Here is a 27,105-nt window from a genome sequence, read left to right as displayed (position 1 = left end):
TGTGTTGATCTAAGTAAATGGCAAAAGGCCATTGATGCACTAGAGGCTGTGCAGGTGCTTGATATAAAGGCTGAAGCTTACAATCCTGCTGCTTGAGTATGGGAGGGATGTAAATTACACAGATAAATAATATCTATAACCAGTACCTGATCATTCGGAATACCATCCCCATCGGCATCATCATCACAGGCATCTCCTATTCCATCTCCATCAGCATCTTCTTGTCCAGAGTTTGGAACCACCTTGCAATTGTCCTATGGGGGAAAACAAGGCGGTGATCTAGAACCCATGCTTTTGATCATGGGTTGCAAGCTGTGGGCATATTTGCAAACTGCCAAAACTATTATGGGCATCATGCACATGATGAAGCCATACATGTGCATGCACATTCATTTAACCCCTTCCCACCAGCATTTAAAGCTTGAAGAAGTGTTTTTGCTTTTTGAAAAACCTAGTTGACGAGTGACCATCCTGGAAAGAGCAGCTGGGAAGAATTAATTTCCCCAAGTCTAACTTCATAAGCAAAATAGTGCAGGTGTCAGAGAAGACCATGTGTGTCCATAGGCAATACGTTGCTGACTCATGTTTGCTCTGTTTCTCATCCTCCTGTGCATTTCCCTGTGCTGTGATTTAAAATGAAGCAGACATGAGAGATAAGGTGCCTGCCCTCTTAGATCTTACCTTTCTGCAACTCTCAGCTGAGCATGAAAGTTCTTCATCAGGATAGCCATCAATATCGATATCTTTTCCGCACACAAAGCCATCGCCAGCCCAGCCAATACCACACTGCGAGCAAAAGTGTTACAAAATAAAGCCAGGCTGAGGAATTCATTCTACAAACAAACACAAGTGCTGTTGGGATATGGAATTAGAAGACTCACAATATGCTCTTAAGCAGGGCAGTGTAATTATGTACTACTTAAAATGTAAATAATTAGTATGTAATTAAGATGTCCTGCTTAGAGCATATTGTCAAATTAATTGCATTTTTAATATATATATATTGAGAAATATGGCTCACCCCCAAAGGATAGCACAACACATTTTTTAAAATGAATGAATTAATTACAGAACATGGTTTTACTGAAGAATGTCAAAATAGGATTTGCTGTTCTGGGATCAAATGAAAACAAATCTGTGGGATCATCAACTTACAATACATGAGATGTCTCCTTGCCGCACTTCAGCACACTGTGCATGGATACTGCAAGGGTTCAGAGCTTGATTTCTGCAGCTCCTTTCAGGCCTGCATCCCCTGACCTGGTCTCCAGTAAAACCTGGTTTGCATGTCCCACAGTGGAACGAGCCCTTTGATGAAAGCAAACAAGCATATAAGCCAGTCGGGCACTCTTTGTGAATGGTCCGCGCACGTATTGTAGGAGGAAAAATGTAAAAAGAGGTATTCTTTCCTCTGAGAGAGAGAATGTTTTAACACATCTACACTTCTTTATTTTCCTTTTTAAAAAATTGTAGTGTTTTAATAGACCCCCTTTAAAAAAAAAGTATTAAAAATAATGCATATTTTAAAAGATTTGCCGCCTGATGAATTGAAGGTAACTTTTTAATCCTTCCACAAAATGTAAATTGGTGGATCTAAACAATTAAATGATTAAAGTGTCTTTCTGTTTGTTGCTTCAAGATAAGAAAATTTTCTCACAACAGTAGTGTCACTGATTTGTTTAATTTTGGAAGCCAAGCACAGGGAGTCTATTCCAATATGCTGTATACTGCCTTGATATAGTTTTATAAATGTGTGGGTGATAAATACTTAATGAATAAATGAATAAACCTGTGGATAAGAAGAGAGGGAGAAATTTACAATGGGGCAGGGGGGAGGGACTATGTAATACCCATGGCCCACTTTGAGTTTCTTGAGGTTCCAAAAGGCACTTCATTAAAGTCTGCACAGATATTTTAAATCTCTTACTGAGAACTTTATGCAGAAAAGGTAAACTCAGACCTAGTATTACACCCACCAAGGCCCATCCTTGGACACTTGAAAGACACGTGGCAGAGCACATTGTTTGCTCTAAGAAGATGCTAGGGTCAATCCCTAGTATCTCCCAGGGAAAAAGACCCAGTAGCAGGTGCTGAAAATACTGAGGAGCTGCTAGCTGTCAGAATAACCAATATCAGGCTGGATGGACAAAGAATCTGAGCTCATATAAGGCTGTTTCCTATGTCTCTCTTGGTTTGCACAGGGAAACTGTTTTTCTTGTTAATGTATCTGGTTAATATAATGTGTCTTTCTTGTTGCAACCACATGAATTGGAATTCCCTTTTTCACAGATGGCAGAAGAAGAACACCCTGGATAATGTCATTAAGTGGAAGGGGACCAGAACAGGATTACATAACTATCTGCTGGCTTTACACAATCGGCATGTGGTTGGCATTTAAGTGAATGTTGTGCCACTGAGTTTATAATCACTTGACGGTGGTTTGTGTGAACTGTCCCCTTGTTTTGGGACAGCTCCTCAAACATGCAGAATGACAATCTGACATAACCATGTGCTTACCACAGTGTTTACACACTGGGAATTGGGAACACAGCCCCCGTTTCCGTTGTTCTGACATTCATCTACGTCCAAGCAGATCTAACACAATAAAAACAAGTTAGGTACAGTGAGTCAGTTATTAAAGTATAAAATAACTAGCATAAATCTGTTATAAACTATCGGTTTGTTTTTTTAATATGGTGTTAATGCAATTGTGAAATAGTCTAAAAAGCACAGCAAAAGGTCCTTTGAGTAGTAGATAGGTCAACTAATCTCTGCTGTAGCTGCTGAGCTGGTGTAATGGAAAACATTCCATTTTAGAAGTTCGATAGTAACAATGAATGGATGCCAGTTGCAAAGACAATATTAGGCATGTTTGGCAGTTTCAAGTAAAATAAGTGTGCTAAAGTAGGTCCTGCTCTATGGCAAGTTATCTAATGCAAACTGAAAAATTTCCAGTGCAAATCATGGGAATATTTTTCCAGAAAAGCCACATCTCTGTCCACGAACAAAGCTATTAATACTGCCTTTAGTTAGGCCAGTATTATTTTGCCATACATTCGGAAGCAGCACAGACATATCTGTTAAGATCTTTAAGAGAAATACATTCAGCTGTGCAGTGCACCCATAAACAGATACAGAGCTAGACTTTTACTAGCTTTTGATGGATTGCAATGAGATCACACACCTGTTTGTTATTTTTGGCAAAGTTGATTCCCACTCCTTGAATGATTTGCCCGCTGTATCCTGATGGGCAGGCCTCACATCTGAAACCTGGAGCTGTATTCACACATCTCACCCCTGGGAAGCATGGATTATACCGGCACTAAAAGGCAAACCAGCAAAGTGATTCAATGTACTAATAATATAGGTTTCAGCCAGCAAAGTTAAGAGTCCATTTGGACATTTTCTGGAAGCCTATGTTCTAACAAATACTTCTTACACTGGAGTAGGCAAGCTTTTTTCTCTAGAGAGTTAACGTAACCTCACAAGAAATGGGCATGGGGCGGGGGGGCCACTAGGGGCGCATTGGAAGATGGCTGACAATAACATCTCTCCGACCCACACGAGGTAATTAAGAGGCTGTGCTGTCCCCCCCAAGCGTGTGGGGGAGGCTGCCCTTGCCTGCTGTGCCCTATACCACCCCTGAATTTGAGGGGGTGGGGGCACTAGGCAGAAAGCCCTTGTGCGGATCTCGGCACTCCTGGACGCTGTCTCTGATTCGCGCCTCTAGCTGCAGCAACTTCAAAAGAAACAATTAGGAGGAAGCTAATGCACATATTTCAAGGAAGAATGGGGAGTAAAGACTGCTAACTGAAGAGATCTCTGATAAACAAGACGGATCGGAGGAACAGGAATAAATCATGAAAAGACACACCAAGGCTCGGTATGTTCGGCAACGGGACTGGATGGGGGGGGGGACTTTCCTTTCTTTTCTCTATGTGATTAACCAAGAATCCCCCCCCCCACAAGTCACAAGTCAGAAATGCCGTTTAAATGACTTAAGCTGTGGATTTAAGACTGTGTGGAGATAATTTTCTAACCAAAGCATGTTTTAAGAAGATCGTGGAAAGCATAAGAGCTTTGGAATGATGCAGCAAAAAATAGCGTCGCCATTTTGGCAAGTTGTGTCGAAAGACTTATGTCTGGGAGGAGGAACAGATCTGTTTTCATATTGTGGGTGAGCCTCCTCAGAGGGACTAAAGGCGGCGACAGATTTGCGAGACTAATGATGGAAAGAGTGCTTTTATTTATGAAAGTGATGATAAATGGAAACCATCTCGACATGATTGGACGAACGGAAAAATTCACACAGGATTATAATTGGTGTTTACCTGCTTAAGGAGATTATCAGAAGAGATCATAAAGAAAAAAAGAAAAATATACGAACAAGATGAGATGTGGAAACAGCAAGATAGGACTGGATAGAATTATGAACATTATTTGGACAGATTTGTGGATATTAGCGCAGCAGCAAGAAGATGATCGGAATCCCCCTTCGGAACTTGAAATATGGGTCCCACCAACAAAAATTTAAAATTTGGCTTTGTAATTCGGAATTTATGTGATGTGATTTGATTTGATTGGTCGGTTAATAAAAATTATTTTTTAACAAAAGAAAGAAATGGGCATGGGGCAGAACTAGCAGTGGGTAGGGATTATAATAATAGTAATTTATGGTAAGAGCAATCATGGCTTTAGTAAACATGGTATATTTCCTCTACCTTTCTCCCTACTTCTTTATCATCTTTTTCTCCTGCCCCCGCTCCCTTGTATCTCTCTTACTCTTGCAATGGAGATAGAATGGGGAAGGAAAGGGACATAAGCCAGATAGCCCCCCAGGCCATGTTAAACCAGACTGAGGGCTGCATGTGGTCCCTGCACCACTCATTTTCTAGTGTAATACCAGGAGAAAGGGGACTCACTCTGAGCACCAGGAATTTATTTACCCTTGGTCATCAATTGATGAGACATCTTGGATTTCTCTAGCTCCAGAATTCATAGGCTAAACCTCTCCTTTCTCACTGGGCTGTGCATGGGTGCTTTTAAACAACATTTTACCTCATCAACATCTGTGCATATAACTCCATTTCCAGTGAAGCCTTCAGGACAAGGCCCACACTGAAATCCATCTGCCGTGTCCATGCATCGCACCCCTCGGAAACAAGTGTTGGCTTCACATTTGGGCTTAGGGGGCGGTGGGGATGGTGTGGGGAAATTTCCAGCTCCCAAACCTGTGATTGGAGGTAGAGCAATTTATTTATTTTTTTAGTAATCAGCTGCTGATCAGTAAATCCTGAGGTAAATGTTGAACATTTGTACCACGCATAGCAGTGGATCAATCCTCCGGCTGGGTTGGATATCTTCTGAGATAATTGTGTGAAGAACACAACATGTATCTATTTTGCATCTTGCACACATTACAGTAACCACCACAACCAGCTATCATTGTTGGCTCCAGATTCGGTGAAGACCTTGGGGCAGGCTGTGTGAAGTGAGTGTGTCACCAGTGCCCATCTCCCTCCAAGTGCAATCTGACCAGAAGGAGACTGCAAACTAAGTGAAAGTTGCCAATCCTCTTTGCCACTGCTCTTATGCTTAGAGAGGCCAGATAAACAAGCAGCCATAGCAAGGGAATGAGGAAAAGGGCTATAGGAATCTGGGGATCACACAATCTGTGGTGCTGGCCCCATCAGGTGCTCAACAATATTGACTTTTGATGCCAGCCCTGCCCACCACTCAGCTTCCCACTGCCTGTCCAGGGGTGGGGGTATACATGTATGTTTGTCTCACAACAATGCACAAAAAATCAAAGTACAATTTCCCCTACATAACTGTGTAGGGAATCTGAAAAGTGTGGCTCTGAATTCTGCATGGGAAAAGGCATTTCAAGGTTGTATTCATGACTTCTTGTTTTCTGTTTAAGAGCAATGGGCTGATAGTTTTGCAGCAACACCACCCCCAACCGAAAAAAAGTATGAAAGGCTAACAAATTTACTATGGCATTATTCCATTCCTGTGGAATAAATTCCATGAAATCTTATGCCGTAATAAATTTTTATGTTCAAAGGTGCCGAAATACTATTTGTTGTTTGTGCTGACAGGTATGTTCTCTGTTGAGATATACAGAAAACAAAACTACCTAGAGCTGGGTTATCTTCTGTTTGGTGTTCAGGTGATCGGTATATTCAGAAGAATATGAAGCATCTCTTTACTCTCAGTCATTTAAGCTCCAGTTCTATGCACAATTACCTGGGGGTAAGCCTCACTAAATGGTTGGTTGACAAATCTGTCTGTATCGGGAGACAATGGAGGAGTGGCAACTATTTCTGAGTAAGCATGCATAGAACAGGGTGGTATATTGTTTTAATCTGCCAATCAGTCAATTAAAAACTCAACTATTGAGTCCCACCAGCAGAAGCTCTGCACAATGACTTCCACTTGCTCAACAAGTCTCTCCCCCCCCCCCCCATGAGACCATGATATTAGCTCAAGGGGGAATAAGGAGAACCCCTGGAAAAGTGGGGGGGGGGTAGGAGAGCCAAAATGCTCGCCCTGATGGAACAAACACCTAAGCATGTTGAATTTTCCCCTATGTCTACTTGGAACTCCTATGAAATTCTGTAGACCTTACTTCAAAGGAAGTGTTCACAGTTGGTGTGGCTAAGGACAAGAAATACTGCTTTTTCGGTTTGATGATTTGGTTTATACCATCATATCTTAAATCAGGAAATACCAAAGTGCTTACCACATGCCTGGCATTCAGCTATTGTGTTCCTCAAAAATGTTGTTTCTTTAACCTTTGAATTATATAAAATAAATACATTCATCAGGCTTGTTTTTCTTGAATTGCCCCTATGACTATTACAGAAAAACCAGACGATGCACATTATACAACCTAACCAATAATACTGCCTAATTTTTCAAAACAGTTACTTGGTACTGTTTTTGGCATAATTGTCCATACTGGACCTTATGACAAGTCATCTCCATGTAAACAGTTATGATTTCATATTTTAACCTCCTGATATCTTCAGCTGAACTACTTAGAGCAGATAGTGTTCACCGCAGCTCAAAAATCCCATTGGCCTTCAAACAAAAATAATAATGCAAGGCTTAAAATTTAATTTGGGCTTTAAATGTTTTTCGAGTGAACTGTAGACACATGCCTGAGCTCAGCCTTGTCTCATTTAATTGCCTTCGCATATCACTAAATTAGCTCCAGGAGTCTTCATGATTTTCCCAAGTCTGGAAAAGTGTGCAGGCTCAGGCCATCACCATTCATAAATAACTATATAAAGTTAAGCATATCCTTCATGCTCTCAGCCACGATCTTTCTTAGAATTTAATCCATGGAGGCCAGTGGTATGATTCAGGAATGAACTATGCCATGCACATCCAAAAACAACCAAGTCTCTCTCTTAAATTGCAGTGGACTATTTCATTACCTATTTCTTAATGCAAAGAAAAGAAGTTTGCCCAGAAGTCTCACTTGTAGTGTGTTTTTAATGTTGTACACCGCCCTGGGATCTTTGGATAAAGGCTGGTGTATAAATTGAATAAATAATAATAATAATTGTGGGTGAAACTTTGGCAGAAATAATAAGATACCCATTTAGCTAGTGGTCAGCAAAGTAAGTGTTATATAAACGTTTCTTATACCTGCTGTCGGAGAAGATCTTTCACATCACCCAGTATTTGGTTCATTTGCATCATGTGACCTAATAACTGCCTGTTAAAGTCACTTGTAGAGACACCTATAATAAAAGGAAAGTTATGAAAAAGTGTAATGCAGAAGTTCAGAAACCCAACAGTATTGACACTTATCTAACCTCCAAAGAACTTCATAAAAGTTCACAACTGCCTAGAATTTGGACCTCAGCAAACTTACCATCTGTCTCTATGCATGTTTACTCTGAGATTCCACTAGTTTCACTAAGACTTATTTCCAGCTAGTTTATTATTAGTTTTGCAGCCATGCAGCCCTATCTTATGCATGCTTATTTGGAAATACGGTAAGTCCCACTGTTCGACTGAGCCTTACTCCCAAGCAGCCTTGGTCTAGTAGTTCAAGGACTGCACTGCAGATTAAGGCCCAGCTCAACCTCTACAGAATCAAGTGATCGCTTAAATGTGTTAGCAAGCCATTCATGGATCAAGAATTATCAACATCATCCTTGCACATGCAGACGGCAGCAAAACTGGAAATGATGTCACCATCCACCAATGCCAATGCCACTCATCAATGACACTCTGTATAATAAAATGTGGCCCGCCTTGAGAGGACTGTGTGGTCCTGAAAGGCAGCGTAAGGTAAAGGTAAAGGGACCCCTGACCATCAGGTCCAGTCGTGACCGACTCTGCGGTTGCGACGCTCATCTGGCTTTATTGGCCAAGGGAGCCGGCGTGCAGCTTCCGGGTCATGTGGCCAGCATGACTAAGCCGCTTCTGGAGAACCAGAGCAGTGCACGGAAAAGCTGTTTACCTTCCCGCCAGAGCGGTACCTATTTATCTACTTGCACTTTGATGTGCTTTCGAACTGCTAGGTTGGCAAGAGCAGGGACCGAGCAATGGGAGCTCACCCTGTCACGGGGATTCGAACTGCGACCTTCTGATCTGCAAGTCCTAGGCTCTGTAGTTTAACCCACAGCACCACCCGTGAAAGGCAGCGTAGAAATACCCAAATAAACAAATGAATACATGCATGGAGGGAACTATCAACACATGGCAATGGTGGGAACACTGACATGTCATCCTCCCCCCTCCACGTGCACACAATTAAAGTTGTTGAAAGAAACACCGGTGTTGTACTGACATTCCTCACAGCAAGCATGTAAAGAATGGACATCATACACACATGAGCACATGCACATGAGGTGTTTGATGCAGCAGTCTTAAAGTGCAGAGCTCTCCTAAACAGAAGAAAGGCAGCTGCTACAGAATTCTGTGCATTAAAATCCAAGACACATCAGCTCTCCCAAGATCAACCACCGATGACTTCATTTCAGCTAATACACAAAACACAAAAACGCCCATGCACTGATGATATGATTCTTTTCTCCCCAACATATGCTAAAGCAATCTAGTTTAAATTGTTTCTGGCCACCACTTTGATATCTGCTGAACAGGTTTACTAGAAAAAGACTAGAAAACATGCCCATAGAACAATGCGAGCCAAGTCAATGCTTTTCTAAGAACATACGCATCTATCCTGAAAGGAGGAGGAGCTTCTTCTTTGCATGACTTCATACCTTGTTGGCATAGAGACAAAAGGCTCTGGTGCCCCTCCTTCAAGTCACTTCCCATCCTTATCCAGTGGTGATTATTACAAGCCCCTGCTGCCATGCTGTCAGTCCTCAGAAAAGGAGGACAGGGAAAGAAAAGCCAGCCGACAGATAGACACCGAGAGATCGAGCTGCTATGAAGTGGCATTTGCCACATTGTGTGCAGACCTGTCCAAGATTAAACTCAGAGGGAAGCAATGCTGTCAAAGGTCTATCTTTGCACAGGCCTAATTGGTTGGTGGATGCAATGTCACAAATCCAACTTCCCCAACATCCTTGGTGCAGTTTTCCAGCTCTTTTTGCATTGATTTCCCTCTTTAAAAAATAAAACAAAAGCAGCAAAAAATGCTTAAATGCAGATGGGGAGTTCATGCTGAGCTTCAAAACTTTTGAAAAAGATGAACACCTTGCCAGGGTTATAGGACTGAGCAAAAATAGCCTCCTAAAACTATTCATAAAATGGAGTTAAGTGAAATTCCAATAACAGGTTTTCCTCAGATAACTCTCTTCTGATAAATTTCCGCCTCCTGAAACTTGGGTGAAACTTTACTGACCATCCATGCAGGTTTGTGTTTTGCTGTTTGTTTAATGTTTCTGGTTTGGATTTAATAAATAAATAAATAAATAAATAATAATAATAATAATAATAATAATAATAAATAATTTTATTTATATCCCGCCCTCCCCAGCCGAAGCCGGGCTCAGGGCGGCTAACAACAATAAAACAGTACAAAAGTACAACACAACACAACTCTCTAAAATCATTCATTATAAAATTAATATATTTCCTAAGGCAGTTGCCTAAGGAACAAGTCGAAGGCGCTGTTTATGTTTTGCCTGGTACAGAGGAGACTGAGAGGAGATACGATAGACATCTTCAAATCTCTCAAGAGCTGTCACAAGGCAGATGGAGTGAGCTTGTTTTCGCCTGGTCTGGAGGCTAGGATCCGAACCAATGGATTCAAGTTACAAGAAAGGAGATCCCGACTAAACATCTAGAAGAACTGTCTGACAGTAAGAACTGCTCAACACTGGAACAGACTTCCATGAAAGATGATGGACTCTCCTTCCTTTTTAAGCAGAGGTTCGGTGGCTATCTGCCATGTGTGCTGTAGTTGCAATTCCTTGCCTTTTTCTCATACGTCAATTGGAGAATTAAAGTACAACATCTGGTGTTGAGGGCAAGACGTGGCAACTCTACTGCTTAGTTACAGGAGACTTTCTTGGAAGGGTGGTATATCTTTGCTTCCTCTTGCAGTACAGCTAGGATAAAAATAGTCACTGGGAAACCTGGTTATGCTCTGAATACAATATTACATATGGCCAAGCACATTTATTTTGTAATATAAAAACTACCTGGATATTGAACTGCTGGCTCAATCTGTGGAAGAAAACAGTCCTGGAGGCCAGCTACTTGGGACAATGACCCTTTTACTACTAGCTTCAGCTCCTCCAAAGTGTCCTGCAATGACAAAAGAGATTTGGGGGCACAACATTAGGAAGAGGTATCCCAGCTTTTCCTTTAGAAAGCTCACAACAGTTCAAATGCCTTTCATGGCCTTCACAAACACAACAGGCAGCTGCAAGGACTTTTTGTTAGGGGATGACGTACAAATGCTACTAACACAGAAGTCAGTACAGTGGTACCTCGGGTTACATACGCTTCAGGTTACAGACTCCGCTAACCCAGAAATATTACCTCGGGTTAAGAACTTTGCCTCAGGATGAGAACAGAAATCGTGCTCCGGTGGCGCGGCAGCACCAGGAGGCCCCATTAGCTGAAGTGGTGCTTCAGGTTAAGAACAGTTTCAGGTTAAGAACGGACCTCCGGAACGAATTAAGTACTTAACCCGAGGTACCACTGTAATAGGTGCATCTATATGTTGTATGAATGAAAATGTTCTTGCTGTAACAGTCATAGGAAAAGTTGTTTCCCAAGAACCTGAAGGATATGCATTTTGGTTATGACCAGCTAAGAAAACTTACAGGTGCCCTGTATCTTAAAATATTGGTATCTTTACCAAGCAGAGATTAGGTAGCTGCCCTTAGGGCAGAGTTCTTTGACGTTGTGCCTCCAGGTGTTGATGGACTAGAACTCCCACCAACCAGCTTAGCCCAATGGTCAGGGGACCTGTAATCCAATATCTGGAGGCCCAAGGTTAAAGAAGGCTGCCTTAAAAGGTATAGGCCAGCCAGACTATTGTCCAAGACGGAATTTCATCCGGCTGACCTGTTGTCAGGATAGGATGGGGCTATAGAGCTTTGGCCTCTGCCATCAGGACCTTGAGACACTAAAAGGGTATTCCTGAATCTCAGGTTGTGACCAACCCTGCACTACCCATCAGCCATAAAACAAGCAACTGCAAAGAAATTGATTCTTCACTTCCTGCCAGAAGGAACATTTGGCTCCTCTTGGGACTGCAGAGCTAAAAGAATGCACACATGAACATTATGATCCCATCCATCAGCCAGAGAATGAAGGGCTGCTGGGTTGTGCAGGTTTAGGGGAATGTCTCTATGTGCATTCTTCAATTACAATGATGATCACTTGATCAAAGGCAGGATATAGTAAGTGTCAAACCGGGGGGGGGGGATCTATGTACCACTGGTATCCCCCCCCCCTATCCATTGCATATTTTTTAAAAGCAGAATGGGGTACTTTGCACATAGAATCATAGAACTGTAGAGTTGGAAGGGACCCCAAGGGTCATCTAGTCCAACCCCCTGCAGTGCAGGATTCTCAACTAGATCATACATGGCAGGTGGCCATCCAACCTCTGCTTAAAAAGGAAGGAGAGTTCGCTTTCTTTCCTGGGAGTCACTGATTTTTATAAAAAAAAAATTAAAGTTGCTTTGTGCCAGAGGCAAAAGGAATACTGCACATGCCTAGATGTTAGTGTAACTTTAAGTCAGTTAACTAAAAGAGAAGTTGGTTTTCCTCATAAAAGTACACAGAGAGACAGGCTCAGTCTGAGATGCCAGAGTTGTTGAAAATAAAAGTCAGCAACCCTAATTGGTCTCCTTTCATATATGTAAGAGGTTCTCTGGTTAAAAAAAGGTTAGGTAAAAGTAAAGGACCCCTGGACGGTTAAGTCCAGTCAAAGGCAACTATGGGGTTGCGGCGCTCATCTCGCTTTCAGGCTGAGGGAGCCAGCATTTGTCCGCAGACAGCTTTCCAGATCATGTGGCCAGCATGACTAAACCACTTCTGGCGCAACCAAACACCTTGACAGAAACCAGAATGCATGGAAACGTTGTTTACCTTCCCACCGCAGCAGTACCTATTTGTCTACTTGCACTGGCGTGCTTTCGAACTGCTGGGTTGGCAGGAGCTGGGACAGAGCTATGGGAGCTCACTCCATTGCAGGGATTCAAACCGCTGACCTTCTGATTGGCAAGCCCAAGGGGCTCAGTGGTTTAGACCACAGCGCCACCCGCATTAGCAACCCTAATTGGTCTCCTTTCATATATATAAGAAGTTCTCTGGTAGAGCCACAGAGCTCTTCAGTTGCAAGGGAAGGTTATACTCACGAATCAGGAGGACTGAGGGGAAGAACTTGACCGATGAACTCGTGAATCTCCCCTGCTCCCTCTCCACCCTGGGCCTGACAAATGAAGTGCATGTGTCTCCACCCAATCAGCAAGCAGCCTGACATGAGAGGAGCTTCTGCATGAAGACTCCATCACTCATCTACAGCTGCTCACCTGTGCTTTTTTCTGCAGTGTTCGTAACTCCACTGCCTCTGAGCTTTGTGACAGTCCTGAAAAGGCTTTAGGCAGATCTTGAACGGAATCCATCTGCACACAGTCCACGTACAATTCGGCTTTGCTGGAGCCACGTTGCAGGCCGCTTAGCCTGAGGAGGACTGAGCGGCGCTTCCCATCTGCCAGTGGCACGTTGCTGAAGATCACAGCATTTAACTTCCCATCGCTCCTCAAATATCGAAGGGAAACTAGAACAAAATAACATTATTGTAAGGCAAGAACACAGTATAATTGGTACACAGTGAAACCTCTGCCAATGGAGCAGGAAGTTTGCGGAAAGTTAAGGAAAGCCAGCTCAGCTTTCCTTGGTTTGATCGTGTCTGTTGCGACAGCTCTAGTTAACAAATCACTTGCAAATGCATATACCATGTGGAGTATTGTCCTAGATGCAGATAAAAATAAAATAGCTAACAAAGGGAGGGGGGCACCCGTCAGCTCCAGCTCTCTCCATGATCACAGATGCACAGGTTCGGTGGTGGCCAAACGCAAAAAGAGGAAGGGCCTCCTGCAGCTTTAGAAGTTGTGTGGAACAGTGGCGTAGCGTGGGTTGTCAGCACCCGGGGCAAGGCAAGTAATTTGCGCGCCCTCCCCCGCTGCATTGTCCCTCCCCCAGATAGTCCCTCGCTCTCTCTCTCTCCGCACCGCACCGTATGCCTGGCACCCTCCCCTCCACAGTGGGCAGTGACCCGGCGGCTCGGATCGGATTCGCACAGCCAGCACTGCAGTGAGAGAGAGTGAGTGAGCCAGGTAGGGGCAGAGAGCTGTGAGTGCGAGCGCGCCCCCCCCCAGATGTTGCGCCCGGTGCGGCCGGCCCCCCCTGCACCCCCCACGCTACGCCACTGGTGTGGAAGAAGGAATTTCAACAGGGTTCCTTCTTCTAAACAACTTTTATCTATCAGTCATCTGCTTGAGACATCTTTTGAAGACATCTTTTGCCCATGCCTTTGCCCGATCCATGAAACTGGTCCTTTTATGCATGCTACAACATCGGGCAAAAAATTTCTGCATAACAGAGGGTTGGACTAGATTATCCTCATGGTCCCTTCCAGCTCTACAGTTCCAGGCATTTCTGTACTTTTAGTCGCTGTTTAATTGTTTGTTTCATTGCGTATTTTTACATTTTATCAATGGGTTTTCATTTTAATTGTACTCTTTTTACCACTTTAGTGTTTGCAACCCTGGGGTCCTTTGAGAGGAAGGGCAAGATAGAAATTTTAATGATGGTAATGATTAAAAGAAGCAATTTTGTGTTTCCTAGTAAGTTAAAAAACCATTTAGATCTATTCTTATACAGTGGTTCCTTGGGTTACAGACGATTCAGGTTACAGACCCCGCTAACCCAGAAATAGTACCTCAGGTTAAGAACTTTGCTTCAGGATGAGAACAGAAATCGAACGGCAGCAGCGGGAAGCCCCATTAGCAAAAGTGGTACCTCAGGTTAAGATCAGTTTCAGGTTAAGAACGGACCTCCAGAACGAAGTTCTTAACCCGAGGTACCACTATATATTAAGTGATATAGAAATGATCTTCTATAAATCACAAAGGTGTAGGAGCTCAGTTCTGTTTTGTATCTGGCCCTGAATTAGTTTCTGGTTCTCAGATTCCGTTTCATATTATTAAAGCAGAAATAGTAAGGACTGCAGCAGGGTTGGCTAAAGACATCTGGAAAGAAAACTCCAGAAAGTACCTCTCCCCATGCTAAATTATATGCAGTAACTGAACAACTTATAATTTCTTGCCCTTTAATGTAGCTGCATCTTTGCTCCCTAAGGACCAAACTAGAAGTAACTTGTGAGATATCAGTTTGCTTTTTAGGAACTGGCCCCACTATCTCATGGATTAGATCTGCCCTGCTGGTTTGTTAAGCAAAGGTACAAAAGTTAAGACCACAGAGCATTTTATCCACTAAAAGCTGCTATGTAAGTGGCAACCACATTAGAAGAACACTGAACATGCCTTGGGTTTTTCCCCCCTTCGAAAATAAAAGCAACTGAGGGAAGAAACAGGACTATGATAAGGGGGGGGGGGGATTTAGCCCTTTCTCTGTGTACTGTAATCCTTGTAAAAATAAACCCTCCCCCTTGCATTATTTGCCCCAGGAACAAAGCTACCAGTGATCTCCTGTGCAGCCATGTTTTGTCAGGACCTGGGATGCCACAGACAAAAGGAATCTCTACTGCAGATTTCAAGGTATGTGAGCATTCGCCAGCTTTGAATCTGGCAAGCCCTATAAGAAAGATCCTGCATCTGGAGCAAGACTAGATAAATCCAGCAGAGAATAAGAGAAAGATAGATAAAGGAAAGGGGTGGAAGAGCTCACAATTGGCCAATGGCCACGAGACAGGATTGCCGGAGGGCAGCTGGACTGGATAGAAGATCAAGGTTCATCTGAGGGGGTGGAATACTTTTTTTGGAGAGAGCAGAGGGGGAAATGCTTGCTAGGAAGGACCAAAGACATTATTATATTTAAACCATCTGTGTTGCTGCACCCTTCCACTGCAGGAAAAGTTTGAATTTATTGGTGCCAATGGACAGTGAAGACTTCAGTCGTTTTCACTGTGGAGAAAACCAGAGTCCCTGTTGCTTTGCTTATGAAAGGCAGTAAAAAAAAGCTTCAGTTTAGGATACCAGAAATCCTGTTGGATATTTGAATAGGCTTCAAAGAGCTGTTGTTAAGTGAGCACATACAACTTTTAAAGAAAATGCTATTTTTAAAAGATGAGCAGTCTTTTATCTGAGTGTATATCCAGGTGAGAAGGTCAGGAGAGGGGGGGAAAGTAGACATGGATGTATCTGGGGAGTCTGCAGCATATATTTTGATGGATTAGCATATGTTTTTGTGATCACTGTCCACTTCTGGAACACTACTGACTTGGTTAAAAAATGCTTTCATTTCTTCACTTTTTTAAAAAAAACACAAGTCCTTATGGTTTGAGAAGAATGAAAAGGATGCAGTTTTAATATTTTAATGCATTAAATGCAATAGTAAATTACAAATTCAGTAGTCAATTGATAAATCACAGAATCGCAGAGCAGCATTTTAGTGAAGGCCTTTAATGCAATAGCCAAGAATTTATTCGTTCCTTATTAACAGAACTAAAGCATTACCCCTGAACCATCATCAATTGTTTATACTTGTACAAATGTAGTGGTGAAGGCTGGAAGCAGAATAATCCCTAAATTCCTAATCCCTAAATTGTAGCTACAGTGGTACCTCTGGTTATTCATTCCAGAAGTCCGTTCTTAACCTGAGGTACCACTTTAGCTAATGAGGCCTCCCGCTGCCGCCATGCTGTTGCGTGATTTCTGTTCTCACCCTGAGGTAAAGTTCTTAACCTGAGGTACTACGTCCGGGTTAGTGGAGTCTGTAACCCGAAGTGTTTGTAACCCGAGGTACCACTGTACTTCTTTTAGATGTTATGTGGCAATGGAGACAATGACATTAACCTTATCACAAGCAGCTTTTAGCCTGCCTTCTAAGGCAGTGGTTCCCAAGCTCCTCACCCACCTGCCCTAGGAAGGACCACTTGAAAATTGCTACTGGTTTTGGTGGACCACTTAATGATTTTTCAACCTGTTGTAGCAATTTCAATGCACTGTGCTATATGCTGTATGATTTGTAACTTTATTCTTATAGTTTCTTTTTTATAATACAGTAAAATACAACAGAAGTACAAGAAGCAATAAAATACAATTTAAAATAAATATTAATGTTAAAGTGAAACTGATGGACCACTGGTGGTCCACAACCAGTTTGGAAACCCATGTTCTAAGAGAATTCTTCTTCTCTTTTAGGAGAGCGAGAGTGAAATCATCATGAAGGACAATGCAGTTATGAAACCAAGAAGGCCAGATTGCAAGCGGATTCTGCTTTAATATGTTACAATCCTAAGGGAAACAAGTGAAAAGAGATGGCAGGGAGAGGAATGTTCTGGAATAGCAAAACATCACACAGAGGAAACAAGGTACCAAACTCTTGTATTTTTTTAAAGGGTTCCTTGAGTGCATATGTAGATATATTGGTATAAAACTGTTCTGTCATACTAAAAACAAACAAACATGAATTTTTAAAATATTGCTCCTGACAATGGCAACAGGCATTGGCAGTCAGACCACACAACTCAGATGGTCATGTCCCTGCTGAGCTGCCATAAATTACTGCTGTAAGTAACCATAGCAATTGTTGTTATACAATTCCATTCACCATATAGATGGGTTTATGAAACATTTCTGTGTCCTTCTGCTGTGCTGAAGAAGAATTCCACGAAACAGTGGGTATATCCGGAATCACTGTTCACGGACCACTTCGGCAGCGTTGGACGTCATGAAACAAAGCTTTACAGCTTGTTTTCACCAGATAAGAATCTGACCCATTGCTTCTTTCAGAGACTTGCATAGCCCACAAAGACTTTCAGAGACCTTTAAGACTTATGTTTATTTGGTTCTAGGTTTTCAAGAGTATCCATCAAGAGTGCATAATTTTTGACTTTCAGAGATTTAGAAGATTTCTATAATTTACTGCTGGGCTGCACCTGGCTTGGTGGGCCACAAATGGTGCATTATAATGGCCAGACTATCTCTGTCCAAGAATCACCATAGTTGACGTAACAGCTAGAGCTGGTAAAAGGCACTCCTAGAAACTGAGGCTACCTGTGCTTCCAGCAACAAAGATGGATCCAGGGGCCCCCACAAACCCTGAATGTGTCTTTCCAGAGTAAGTGCAACCCCGTTGAGAACAGGCAACTGGACAATCTTCTGGACATGGGAATCACCAACCCAGTGCCTCTGTACTCCCATGGTTCAAGCTCAGTTCATTAGCTCTCAGATTATATTTGCATTAATTTTTATATGACTAACATTTTGTTCTAAAGCAAAACACATGTTCTTTATTTGCTGATTTATAACAAACAATTATCATCATCATCATCATCATCACATTTCTAAACCACCCTTCAATCTGAAGGTTACCAGGGTGATATAAAAATTAAAAGCAGAAAAAGGAATTTCAGTAGAATATAATTACAACAGAAGTCAGACTACCTCACATACTCTTCCTGTCCCCCACAGCTTGGAGAAGCAAATGAGTCTTCACTTGACATAGGAAGGATAGAGTAGGGGAAATATGGTATATCTTCAGTGGAAGTGAGTTCCATAACTAGGATGCCACAACAGATTGAAAGCCATGAATTGTTTGACTGTAGAATGGACCATGCTCACCAATAGAAACACTAGCAGGGCCTCTCCTACAGACCTTATTGCATGGGACAGCAGATAATGGGAGACACCCCTTCAAATATTTGGGCTTAAAATATAGGGATTTATACTTCGGACGTAGTCCTTGTAGCAAATCAGGATCCTGTGCAGCTCTTTAAGGATCTGTGTAACATTATCCTATTTTGTTGTAGCATTTATTAATCTAGCAGCTACATTCTGCAGCTGCTGCAACTTCTGGAACATCTTCAAGGGCAGTCCCATGTAGAGCTACATATGAGGTTACGAGAGCATGTAGTACTGTGGCTGGAATACTGCAGTCCAGATGCAGTTGTGGGTAGTGAATGAATTGGAAATGGGCATTCTTGCTACTGAGGTCACCTGGGCTTCAAATGACAATATCGGTTCTAGAAGCAACCCCAGACTACCCATTTAGGCAGCAATCCTACACTCACTCGCCTGGGAGTAAGCCCCATTGGATACAATGGGGCTCACTCTGAGCAGACATATGCAGGATTGCAATGTAAGCCCGCAATCCTGTGCATGCTTACTTGGGATTAAGTTTCATTTAACTCATTGGGGTTTACTTGTATAGACCTGCACTTGACCCAACCAAATGCATTTTAAAAGGCTCACCTTTTAGTCAATCAAAAGTTTTTAAATCTGTTAGTCTAACCAATCACTAACGAGTTGCAGCCCCAATTTAAAGGCAATTTAACTAAACGTTTCTGTAATTGGTTAGCATGCAATTTTAGTTAGTAGGTTTATTCTAATTGCACAACCATTCCTCCCTTTGTAGATAACACCACACGTTTTTCATGCTGTACATTCATGAATTTACCATAGCATGGCAGAGTTCCACACAAGTCAGTGCTACGGCTCTAAACAAGCGCATTCCACTCAGCCAAGAGCATTTTCTGTCATGTGGCTGATTTTATAAGGCCTTTGCAACAGGAATGTTTATCTTGCACAGTCAAAGCTAAACTTCGGGATCAACTAAATTAAGTTCCCATCTTTCATATGCTGAATGCAGCATGTGCGTGTATCTATCAAATTCCTCAGTAATTTGAAACAGTGATTTCCCAAAGGGGAAAAAGGAAGAAAGAGAAACCTTTGACTTGGTTCTTTGAGAACCATTCATCACTGCCAGTGGGAAGTTTGCTGGCAGAAAGATGCCAGCCCCCAACTCCCAACATGGGGAATCAAGGCTGTACAAGAACACAGAGACAGGATGTTGCCATAAGCTAATTCTCGTACTTCTCTGAAGCGTGGAATGCAATGAGTATGCAAGCAGGCAATAAAAAGCAGTAGCAAAGTGTTGGAATTGTATTTACATTAGCTTTCATTCCTAGTCTCAGTACTGATAAGACTCCAATACTGCAATAAACTCTGAGCACCAGAATTTAGGAAGGATATCAAGAAGAATTCAGGAGGTGTTTAAGAGGATGGTAAAAACAATTCCAGGAGTAAACATTAATTAAATGAATTAAAACTTCACCAAAAAATGTAAGCTAATCGTAGAAGATTTGTGTGAGAGACCTTCTTGAGAATATGCCCAATAAAATCACATCTATTCATTGCTTTCACACCCACCCACCCGACTTTTGTAGGACTTACCTTTATTCACCCGTCCCATAACTGTGAATTCAAAGTATTTTCTGTTTTCAGTGGAGGAATATAGCCCAAATACAACAGCGGTGCTTTTGGGTTGCAGTCTGAATGTCGACAGCACGTAAATTTCATTCAGTGTAGGATCGGCCAGTGTCTGTTGCAAGAAGGTTTTTACTAGCCTCTGGTTGGGTGTAGAAAGAAGATCAAAAACTATAAAGAGATAAGAAGGATTTCACTAAGTTGATTATTATAAATAATATACAAGTGGGACTTCAATAAAATGGTGCAGTTCGTCTTTGCAACAGGAACGCACCTGTAGCATGACAGAAGCCTGTAATTTTATCAGGATAAGTTGTTGTAACAACTTCTGTAACAATTGTTTTCTCAAAATGTATTTTCTGTACCATGAAAAATAAATAAAAACAAACCCACAAAGGCTCCTGTTTCAGTTTCTGGCCAAACAGCTATGTCCTCCTCCAGGAAGTTCCATTTCACCACCAGTATCACCCCCAACTTTGCATTTCCCCTTGCCCAAATGCCAAGCTGAGCATTTAAGGGCTGATTTAGTTCAATGAGAGAAATGGAGCTCTGCAGCTGCAGATTCAAACTGCCTCAAGCCACCTTAGTTGGTGTGAGTCATAGCTCAGTGAGTGGTAACCACATGGCTTGCTTGTGGAAGGTCACAGATTAAATCCCAGGCATCTTCTGTTACAAGTACAGTACAGTATCTTTCAGGTGGCCTGTTTGGGAACACCTTGAAGCTGTGGACAGTTTCACCTGTAGTACCAAATAAGAAAGATTTATGGTCTGACTCACCACAAATCAGAGTCATCTGTTCTTTCGGAAGAATCATAGAGTTGGAAGAATTTACAAGAAATTCCTCCTTGGGCTGGCTTTTAAAGAGGTGAGATTTTATTCTGTTTCGCTAAAAGGAAAGCTTTTTCTTTTTCTTGGTCTGAGTATTTGAGATGGAGGTGGCTACAGATACAAATAAATTTCCAATGATTATTAGTGTTATTTAAAATCGCCCTTCACTAACCCAACTGTGTTGAAAGAATAAAGTGTGTTAAGAGACATATCACCAATCTCCTGGTGAAAAGTACATCAGGAAGATGGGAAACATTTATACATCATAAGCGGTTATGCTTATTTTATGCTTGTTGCTTAATTGATTGCAATAATTTATTTGTTAGATTGCTTCAAGTCTGATCTGGAAAAAAGTTTAAGTCTAATGACCTTACTAATTGTAGTCAAATTAAAATGTGTTCCTTCTGGATATACAGTTCTTTGAATTAAACTCATGTGACTTCATAGATGCCAAGAATCAAATTAAACTTTGTTTTTTCAGGAATTAACATGGTGCTAGCTCCCTGACCAAACTGTACTCGTATATAAGCCACAGTGTGGATACTGTTGCCTGCAAGCTTACCCTGTAGGTGGTACATTTTTCCCAGCAGACAGGACTTATTTCTGGCTCTGGGTGGAGACACTCTGGATTTAGCTAAAGAGCACAGTTCTGCCGGATGGTATTTTGCTGAAGTGAGTGATCACTGAATATACAAGGTTATAAAACTATTTGCTTATTAAAAGTGCTATATAAAGAGACAGTGGGGAACAAAGGCCAGATATTTGTAAAGAATGATAAAACAGCAGAGCACACTCATTTAGAAGCAAAAACTAGGTCTTGGCTTTTTGATTCAACTAGAGAGAAAAGAGAGGAAAAGTTGAGAAGAGGCAAAGGGCCCTGGGATACAAGCAAATGGTTAGATACTATTTGGAGATTTATGCAAGTCTTTGTGCTGCTAGCTTGCACATTCCCCTCTCTTACATCACACATATTATAACATTATGAAATACAAGCGGTTCACATGGAAGTCTGCACGTTGTTGAATGGTTTCTGGGATTCCTTCTCCAAAAGCAGGAGAAAATTGATACAAATTGAGCTTTCATTGGCTTCCATTTAGACCAGGGGTAGAGAACCTGTAGCTTTTCAGATGCTGTTAGACTCCAGCTCCCATCAGCCTCAGCCAGAACGGTTAGGGATGATGGTTGTTCTCAACCCAAGGGATCTGGACGGTCATACCTCATACCTGAAACAGAGCACCTGTTGCACACACTATGTTTATGTGTGTGGTAGAGTGTGCTTATTCCTTAACTATGCTGTATCTTCATCAGGATGTGTGAGACCAGGCCTCTGGTTTCAATCCTATGAAGATGGTAAATTGTTGCCTAGATTTATCCAATAGCAGAGTGCTAATTTACCACAATGTAATAATCCTGCCATGTGGTGTGGATTATATAACATATATCTACACCTGGCTGAAAAATTGACGAGGTAAAATTATTTCCATCAGTTGGCAGCTTGTTACAGATAACCAATTTACTAAGTGGATTTAAATGGACGCCATGTTAAATTTCCTTTGGGTAAAGGGTCTTCTGAAGCCACACACTTAGCAGCGCTTATTTGAAGAACTAACTGCTGACATTCACAGAGGTTAATTATCACAGAAGGGCTGAACATCTACAAAAGCTTATTAGCCTGCAAGTGTACACAGAATGCATGACTTCCCAGAGTGAATTAAACCAATTGTTTGTGCACTCCAACGGCCACCTGGACACAGATTGGTAGCTTTAGAAACAGATTCTCAAACTTTTCCAGAATGATGAGCCTCCAACTCAAAATAGGAGAGGTGTGGGGTGGCTAGCTTTTCCAAGTGTAGTTTATGATGGGACCATGATGTATTGGAAACTTAAAAGCACAACCCACACAACTTTTAATGCTCATTGATTTCAAAGGAAAATAACAAAGGACCTCAAACTGCAACTCTTTACTCACTTACATGGGAGTAAGCCCCAGCAGACTCAATGGGCCTAACATCTGGGTAGGCGTGTATAGGATTGCACTGCTTCACTATAGTAGGATTACCCCTTTATGAAATAATGTCATTTCATTGGATCATTATTCTCTAACAAAGCATATTTTTCCAAAGGTTCTTTATGATTTTAAGGAGCTTTTGTTAAATAAAAGGTACAGATTCCTTTGGAATAATGCTCCTGACAGTTTATGTCATTCCAGTGCCTTCAAAATCGAGTCCTTTAAACTTTGTACTTTGTCTTTAAACATTTTCCTGTCCCGTTTCCACCTTCTGTTTCTGCTCTATTAACAGTGCAGGTCTCTACCTATCTACTCAGAAGTAAATCCTATTGAGTTTAATTAAGGGAGGTTACTCCCAGATATGTAGGGACTGCAGTCTCATTATCTTGTTTCACTAGCAACCGCCTGTACTTAAATTTAAATTTAAGCTTAACGTGAGTCAACAGTGTGATGCAGCAGCAAAAAAAGCTAATGCTATTCTAGACTACATCAAGGGAAGTAATAGTACCACTCTATTCTGCCTTAGTCTAAACCACAGAGCCTAGGGCTTGCTGATCAGAAGGTTGGCGGTTCAAATCCCCACAACAGGGTGAGCTCCCGTTGCTTGGTCCCTGCTCCTGCCAACCTAGCAGTTCAAAAGCACGTCAAAGTGCAAGTAGATAGATAGTTACCGCTCCGGCAGGAAGGTAAATGGTGTTTCCGTGCGCTGCTCTGGTTCGCCAGAAGCGGCTTAGTCATGCTGGCCACATGACCCGGAAGCTGTACGCCAGCACCCTCGGCCAATAAAGCGAGATGAGCACCGCAACCCCAGAATCGTCTGTGACTGGACCTAACAGTCAGGGGTCCAATACCTATTCTGCCTTAGTCAGACCACACTTGGAATACTGTGTCCAATTCTGGGCTCCATGATTTAAGAAGGATGCTGACAAGCTCGAAAATGTGCAAAGGGCAACCAAGATGATAAAGGGTCTGGAAACTAAGCCTTATGAGGAGCGCTTGAAGGAGCTGGGTCTGTTTAGCCTGGAAAAGAGGAGACTGAGAGGAGATATGATAGCCATCTTTAAATATTTTAAGAACTGTCACGTGGGGGGAGGAGCATGCTTGTTTTCTCCTGCTCTGGAGGGTAGGACTCGTACCAATGGCTTCGAGTTATAAGAAAGGAGATTCCGACTAAACATTCAGAAAAACTTTCTGACCATAAGAGCTGTTCAGCAGGCTCCCATGAGAGCCTCTCCTTCCTTGGATGTTTTTAGCAGAGGCTGGATAGCCATCTGTCATGAATACTTCATCTGAGGTTCCTGCAATCCAGGGGGTTGGACTAGATGACCCTTGGGGTCCCTTCCAACTCTATGGTTCTAGGGAGGCATACATTAGGTTAATAGATATAATACAGCTCAAAAAAGAAACCTACATGCATCTTCACAACATATTCAACATTCTACTCATTGAAATAATTCCGCTTGAGAAGCATGAAAGAGATTCTTTTCCATTGCATTCCATTTATTTTAGATTTCATTCTTACTCATACCTACAGCCTTTGGGTAATGCATGAAAGGAGTCAAGGTGGTTCAGTTGATTAACTGATTAATCTCGAACGAATGATTCTTTAGTGTCTTCACAATCTATCATCACACAGCCCACTAAACAGCTTGAATTTAAAAACATGCCCTTTCTGCAAAGGTAATTAGCACCAGCGGTGCATTGTGCCTACATGGGAAAATCAAAACCATAAAAATGTGATCTGCAAACAGGTATCGGCTACAAAAACCGTTCATCCCCATTTTCAACAACAGTACTATGCTGTTGTCCTTGTAATATTAACAACACAGCAACGTATGAGACACTACTGTTTAAATCAAATCATATACAGTAATGAATGCCAATTCAAAGCTGAATAATTATCCCCATCTGGAATCAATATTAAAATATCTTCAGGAACACCATCCTAATCAGAGGTAAATTACATTGGATGTATCTAAGGCTGTCTCTCTGCTTATTAAAGGCTCTTTGACCCAACAGTGGGGTTTTGTCGCTGGAATGGGGAGGCAAACTATTTTCACTAATTCACCCTTCCCTGGTAGCTCCTTATACTGTTCCAGTGAGTCTCCCAACCCCTGGGAGCAGATTGGGAACAGATGAGAGCTGCAGCTGTTGAGGGTGAATATGTAGAAATCACATTCCTTACCTTTTCTGCTAAAAGAAGCCTCTGCTGCATCAAGCTGTCTTCTGTCACTAGATAAAATCCCAAGTTTAATGGAATTTAATCACTAGCATGTTTAGGGCTGTGTACACACCAAATTTCTGAAGCACATTTAAATTAGTGCACACACCCCAAAGAATCCTGATAGCTATAGTTTGGAGGCTGCAGATACTCTTACTGAATGAGGTTCATAATATGTTTAGTAAGGATTTTACAGGTGTGGTGCTGACTTTATGTGGAATTGCCACCCCAATGAAGCCCACCAGGATCAGGTTCTGGCTGAATTCAGGCACTTGGCTGAATTCAGGTGAGCATTTGGCTTGCACATACATACACACACACACTCTTCACAAGGAGTTCAGAAGCTTTCGCTTCCATTTTTGATTATCTGCAGTTTGTTTTGCTATCTGAATATGACAAACTGACTTAGCCGATTTGTCTGAAACAAATTAATTTCAAACCTTAAGTTATAAAACTACCTTGTATCAACAAAACAATAGTTGAGATTAACCACAGTTTAAGGTTACAGCACAAGACTTAACTGTGGTGAAACAAAATATGAAGCACAAGATTCTGATCTCCTTGCAGTTGCATCAGGAGAGGAGAAGGAGGGGGTGAAGAATGAGAGTTCATGGCTCAACTAGGCTTCTTTCTCTTACAAAGAACATAGTTTATTATGATGTGTCGATGCAACAAATACATGATTTCATATAACCCTGGCTTTTTCAAGTAGCATTTAAGCTAAATTGAAGTTGATTTATTTGATCCTGGTCAGGCTTTTGTTTGTTTTTGTTGACCCCGTTTGTTATTATTGCAACTTTTGTTGTTGTTTTGCTTGTGCTGCACTGTTTTTCATTGCTAGTTTGTTCAATTTTTGATTTGATTTGTTGTTTTGTCTTTACAAGGTAAAGCGGCATATATATATATATATATATATATATGAAAAAAATAATATCTGATTCTGTATTCACATCATTGCTACTCAAACAGGCTAGAACCCTACATACTGTAAATATTAAAGCAACAGATGTTTCCATTCCTAGGCAACAGAGTAGGAAAAGAGCAGAGGTAAATCAAGATAAAAGTACCCCCTTGTGCTCCTACAGATCTTTTTGAAGGTTTGAGAGTCTCAAGAATCTGTGGAATGTGTTTCCACCTATACAAGAATCAAACCTTTTTTTTTTTTTTAATGGGCTTTACTATCCTTGTTCTAAAGAAATCCCTTCAAAAGAAAAGCATCCGGTGGTTCTGATTTTGCTTTATCAAAAATTCAGTTCTAAAGGAACTCCTTAAACTTACGGTTTCATAACAGTGCAGTTACCATCACCCATTACAAAGGTGGCTTTAAAAACTAACCTCTTTTGTCAAGTCTGCTTAAACTCCAGCTGCTCCTTTTCTTTTGCCTCAAGAGATGGATGTGGGGCACCCCACCAGAGGCTGCAAGTTGCTGCCATATGTTTCCTATCAAATCTCCTATTCGGCCACCTATTCCCTATCCTTGCCTTCTGTAAAGTTCAGCTCCATCGAGGGAAACGAGAGGCTCCCCCCCCCCCCTTTTTGGACGCCTCCAAGTTGGGACTGTTGCTTCTTACCTTGAGGAGAGGGCGGCTGAGCGTGAGTGGCTCCGCCAGGGCAAAGCTGCAGGGCAATCTGCAAGAGGAGGAAGGCGGCTTTGCGCTTGTTCATCCTGCCCAGCAGTCCAACGAAGGGAGATAGATGCCCAAAACCTGTGGCTGAAGAGCTGCTGCTGCTGCTGTTCACTCGAGGCTCGCCTCGGATAGAGAGAGGGATGCGCGCGGGGATGTGTTCTTTAGGAGAAAGGCATGGAGGCGCGCGGCGCACTGGAGGCTCCTACCTGTTGCTCGGACACCGGCTCACTGAACTGCAGCAGCCCCGACAGGAGCTGTTTAAATGCGGGAGCAGGCAGACCCTAAGCCCGGGCTGCGAGGGGCGGAGCGAAAGGGACCGGGGCCGCGAGCCATTGGCTGCGACGGGCGAGCCGCGCGCTGCCTCAGGACCGGGAGGAGGCGCTTAGGAGTTTTGCAAAGGGCAAGAAACGCACGAAGAAGCCTCCAAGCTCTCCCAACTTCCATCCAATCCCAATAAGTTTGTGCCAAATAAAAAGGAGAAGCCTGGACGCAAAGTCCTTCTCCAGATCTCAT

The 27,105-nt window shown here is 42.2% G+C and overlaps 1 protein-coding gene across 2 annotated transcripts in view; it reads right to left on the bottom strand.

Annotated features, from left to right (window-relative positions):
• Nucleotides 1-26,895, bottom strand: part of THBS4 (thrombospondin 4) — a 38,364-nt gene extending 11,469 nt beyond the window's left edge. Inside the window, exons 1-12 of one of the 2 annotated variants that reach the window (XM_083403830.1) lie at nucleotides 26,536-26,895; nucleotides 19,875-20,078; nucleotides 12,987-13,234; nucleotides 10,638-10,743; nucleotides 7,660-7,754; nucleotides 6,746-6,797; nucleotides 5,059-5,231; nucleotides 3,185-3,322; nucleotides 2,518-2,595; nucleotides 1,156-1,308; nucleotides 682-786; nucleotides 147-254 (exon numbers count right to left, since the gene is read on the bottom strand). In XM_083403830.1, the coding sequence (XP_083259956.1) occupies nucleotides 147-254; nucleotides 682-786; nucleotides 1,156-1,308; nucleotides 2,518-2,595; nucleotides 3,185-3,322; nucleotides 5,059-5,231; nucleotides 6,746-6,797; nucleotides 7,660-7,754; nucleotides 10,638-10,743; nucleotides 12,987-13,234; nucleotides 19,875-20,078; nucleotides 26,536-26,629 (1,554 nt within the window). In that variant the 5' untranslated portion in view covers nucleotides 26,630-26,895. The remainder of the gene's footprint in view (nucleotides 1-146; nucleotides 255-681; nucleotides 787-1,155; nucleotides 1,309-2,517; nucleotides 2,596-3,184; nucleotides 3,323-5,058; nucleotides 5,232-6,745; nucleotides 6,798-7,659; nucleotides 7,755-10,637; nucleotides 10,744-12,986; nucleotides 13,235-19,874; nucleotides 20,079-26,535) is intronic. The other variant, XM_083403831.1, reaches the window with a different exon arrangement.
• Nucleotides 26,896-27,105: the final 210 nt, after the last annotated feature.

The sequence above is a fragment of the Podarcis tiliguerta genome, assembly GCF_965153285.1.
Source record: "Podarcis tiliguerta genome assembly, chromosome: 11".
NCBI lineage: Eukaryota > Metazoa > Chordata > Lepidosauria > Squamata > Lacertidae > Podarcis > Podarcis tiliguerta.
This window is presented reverse-complemented; position numbering and strand designations above follow the sequence as displayed.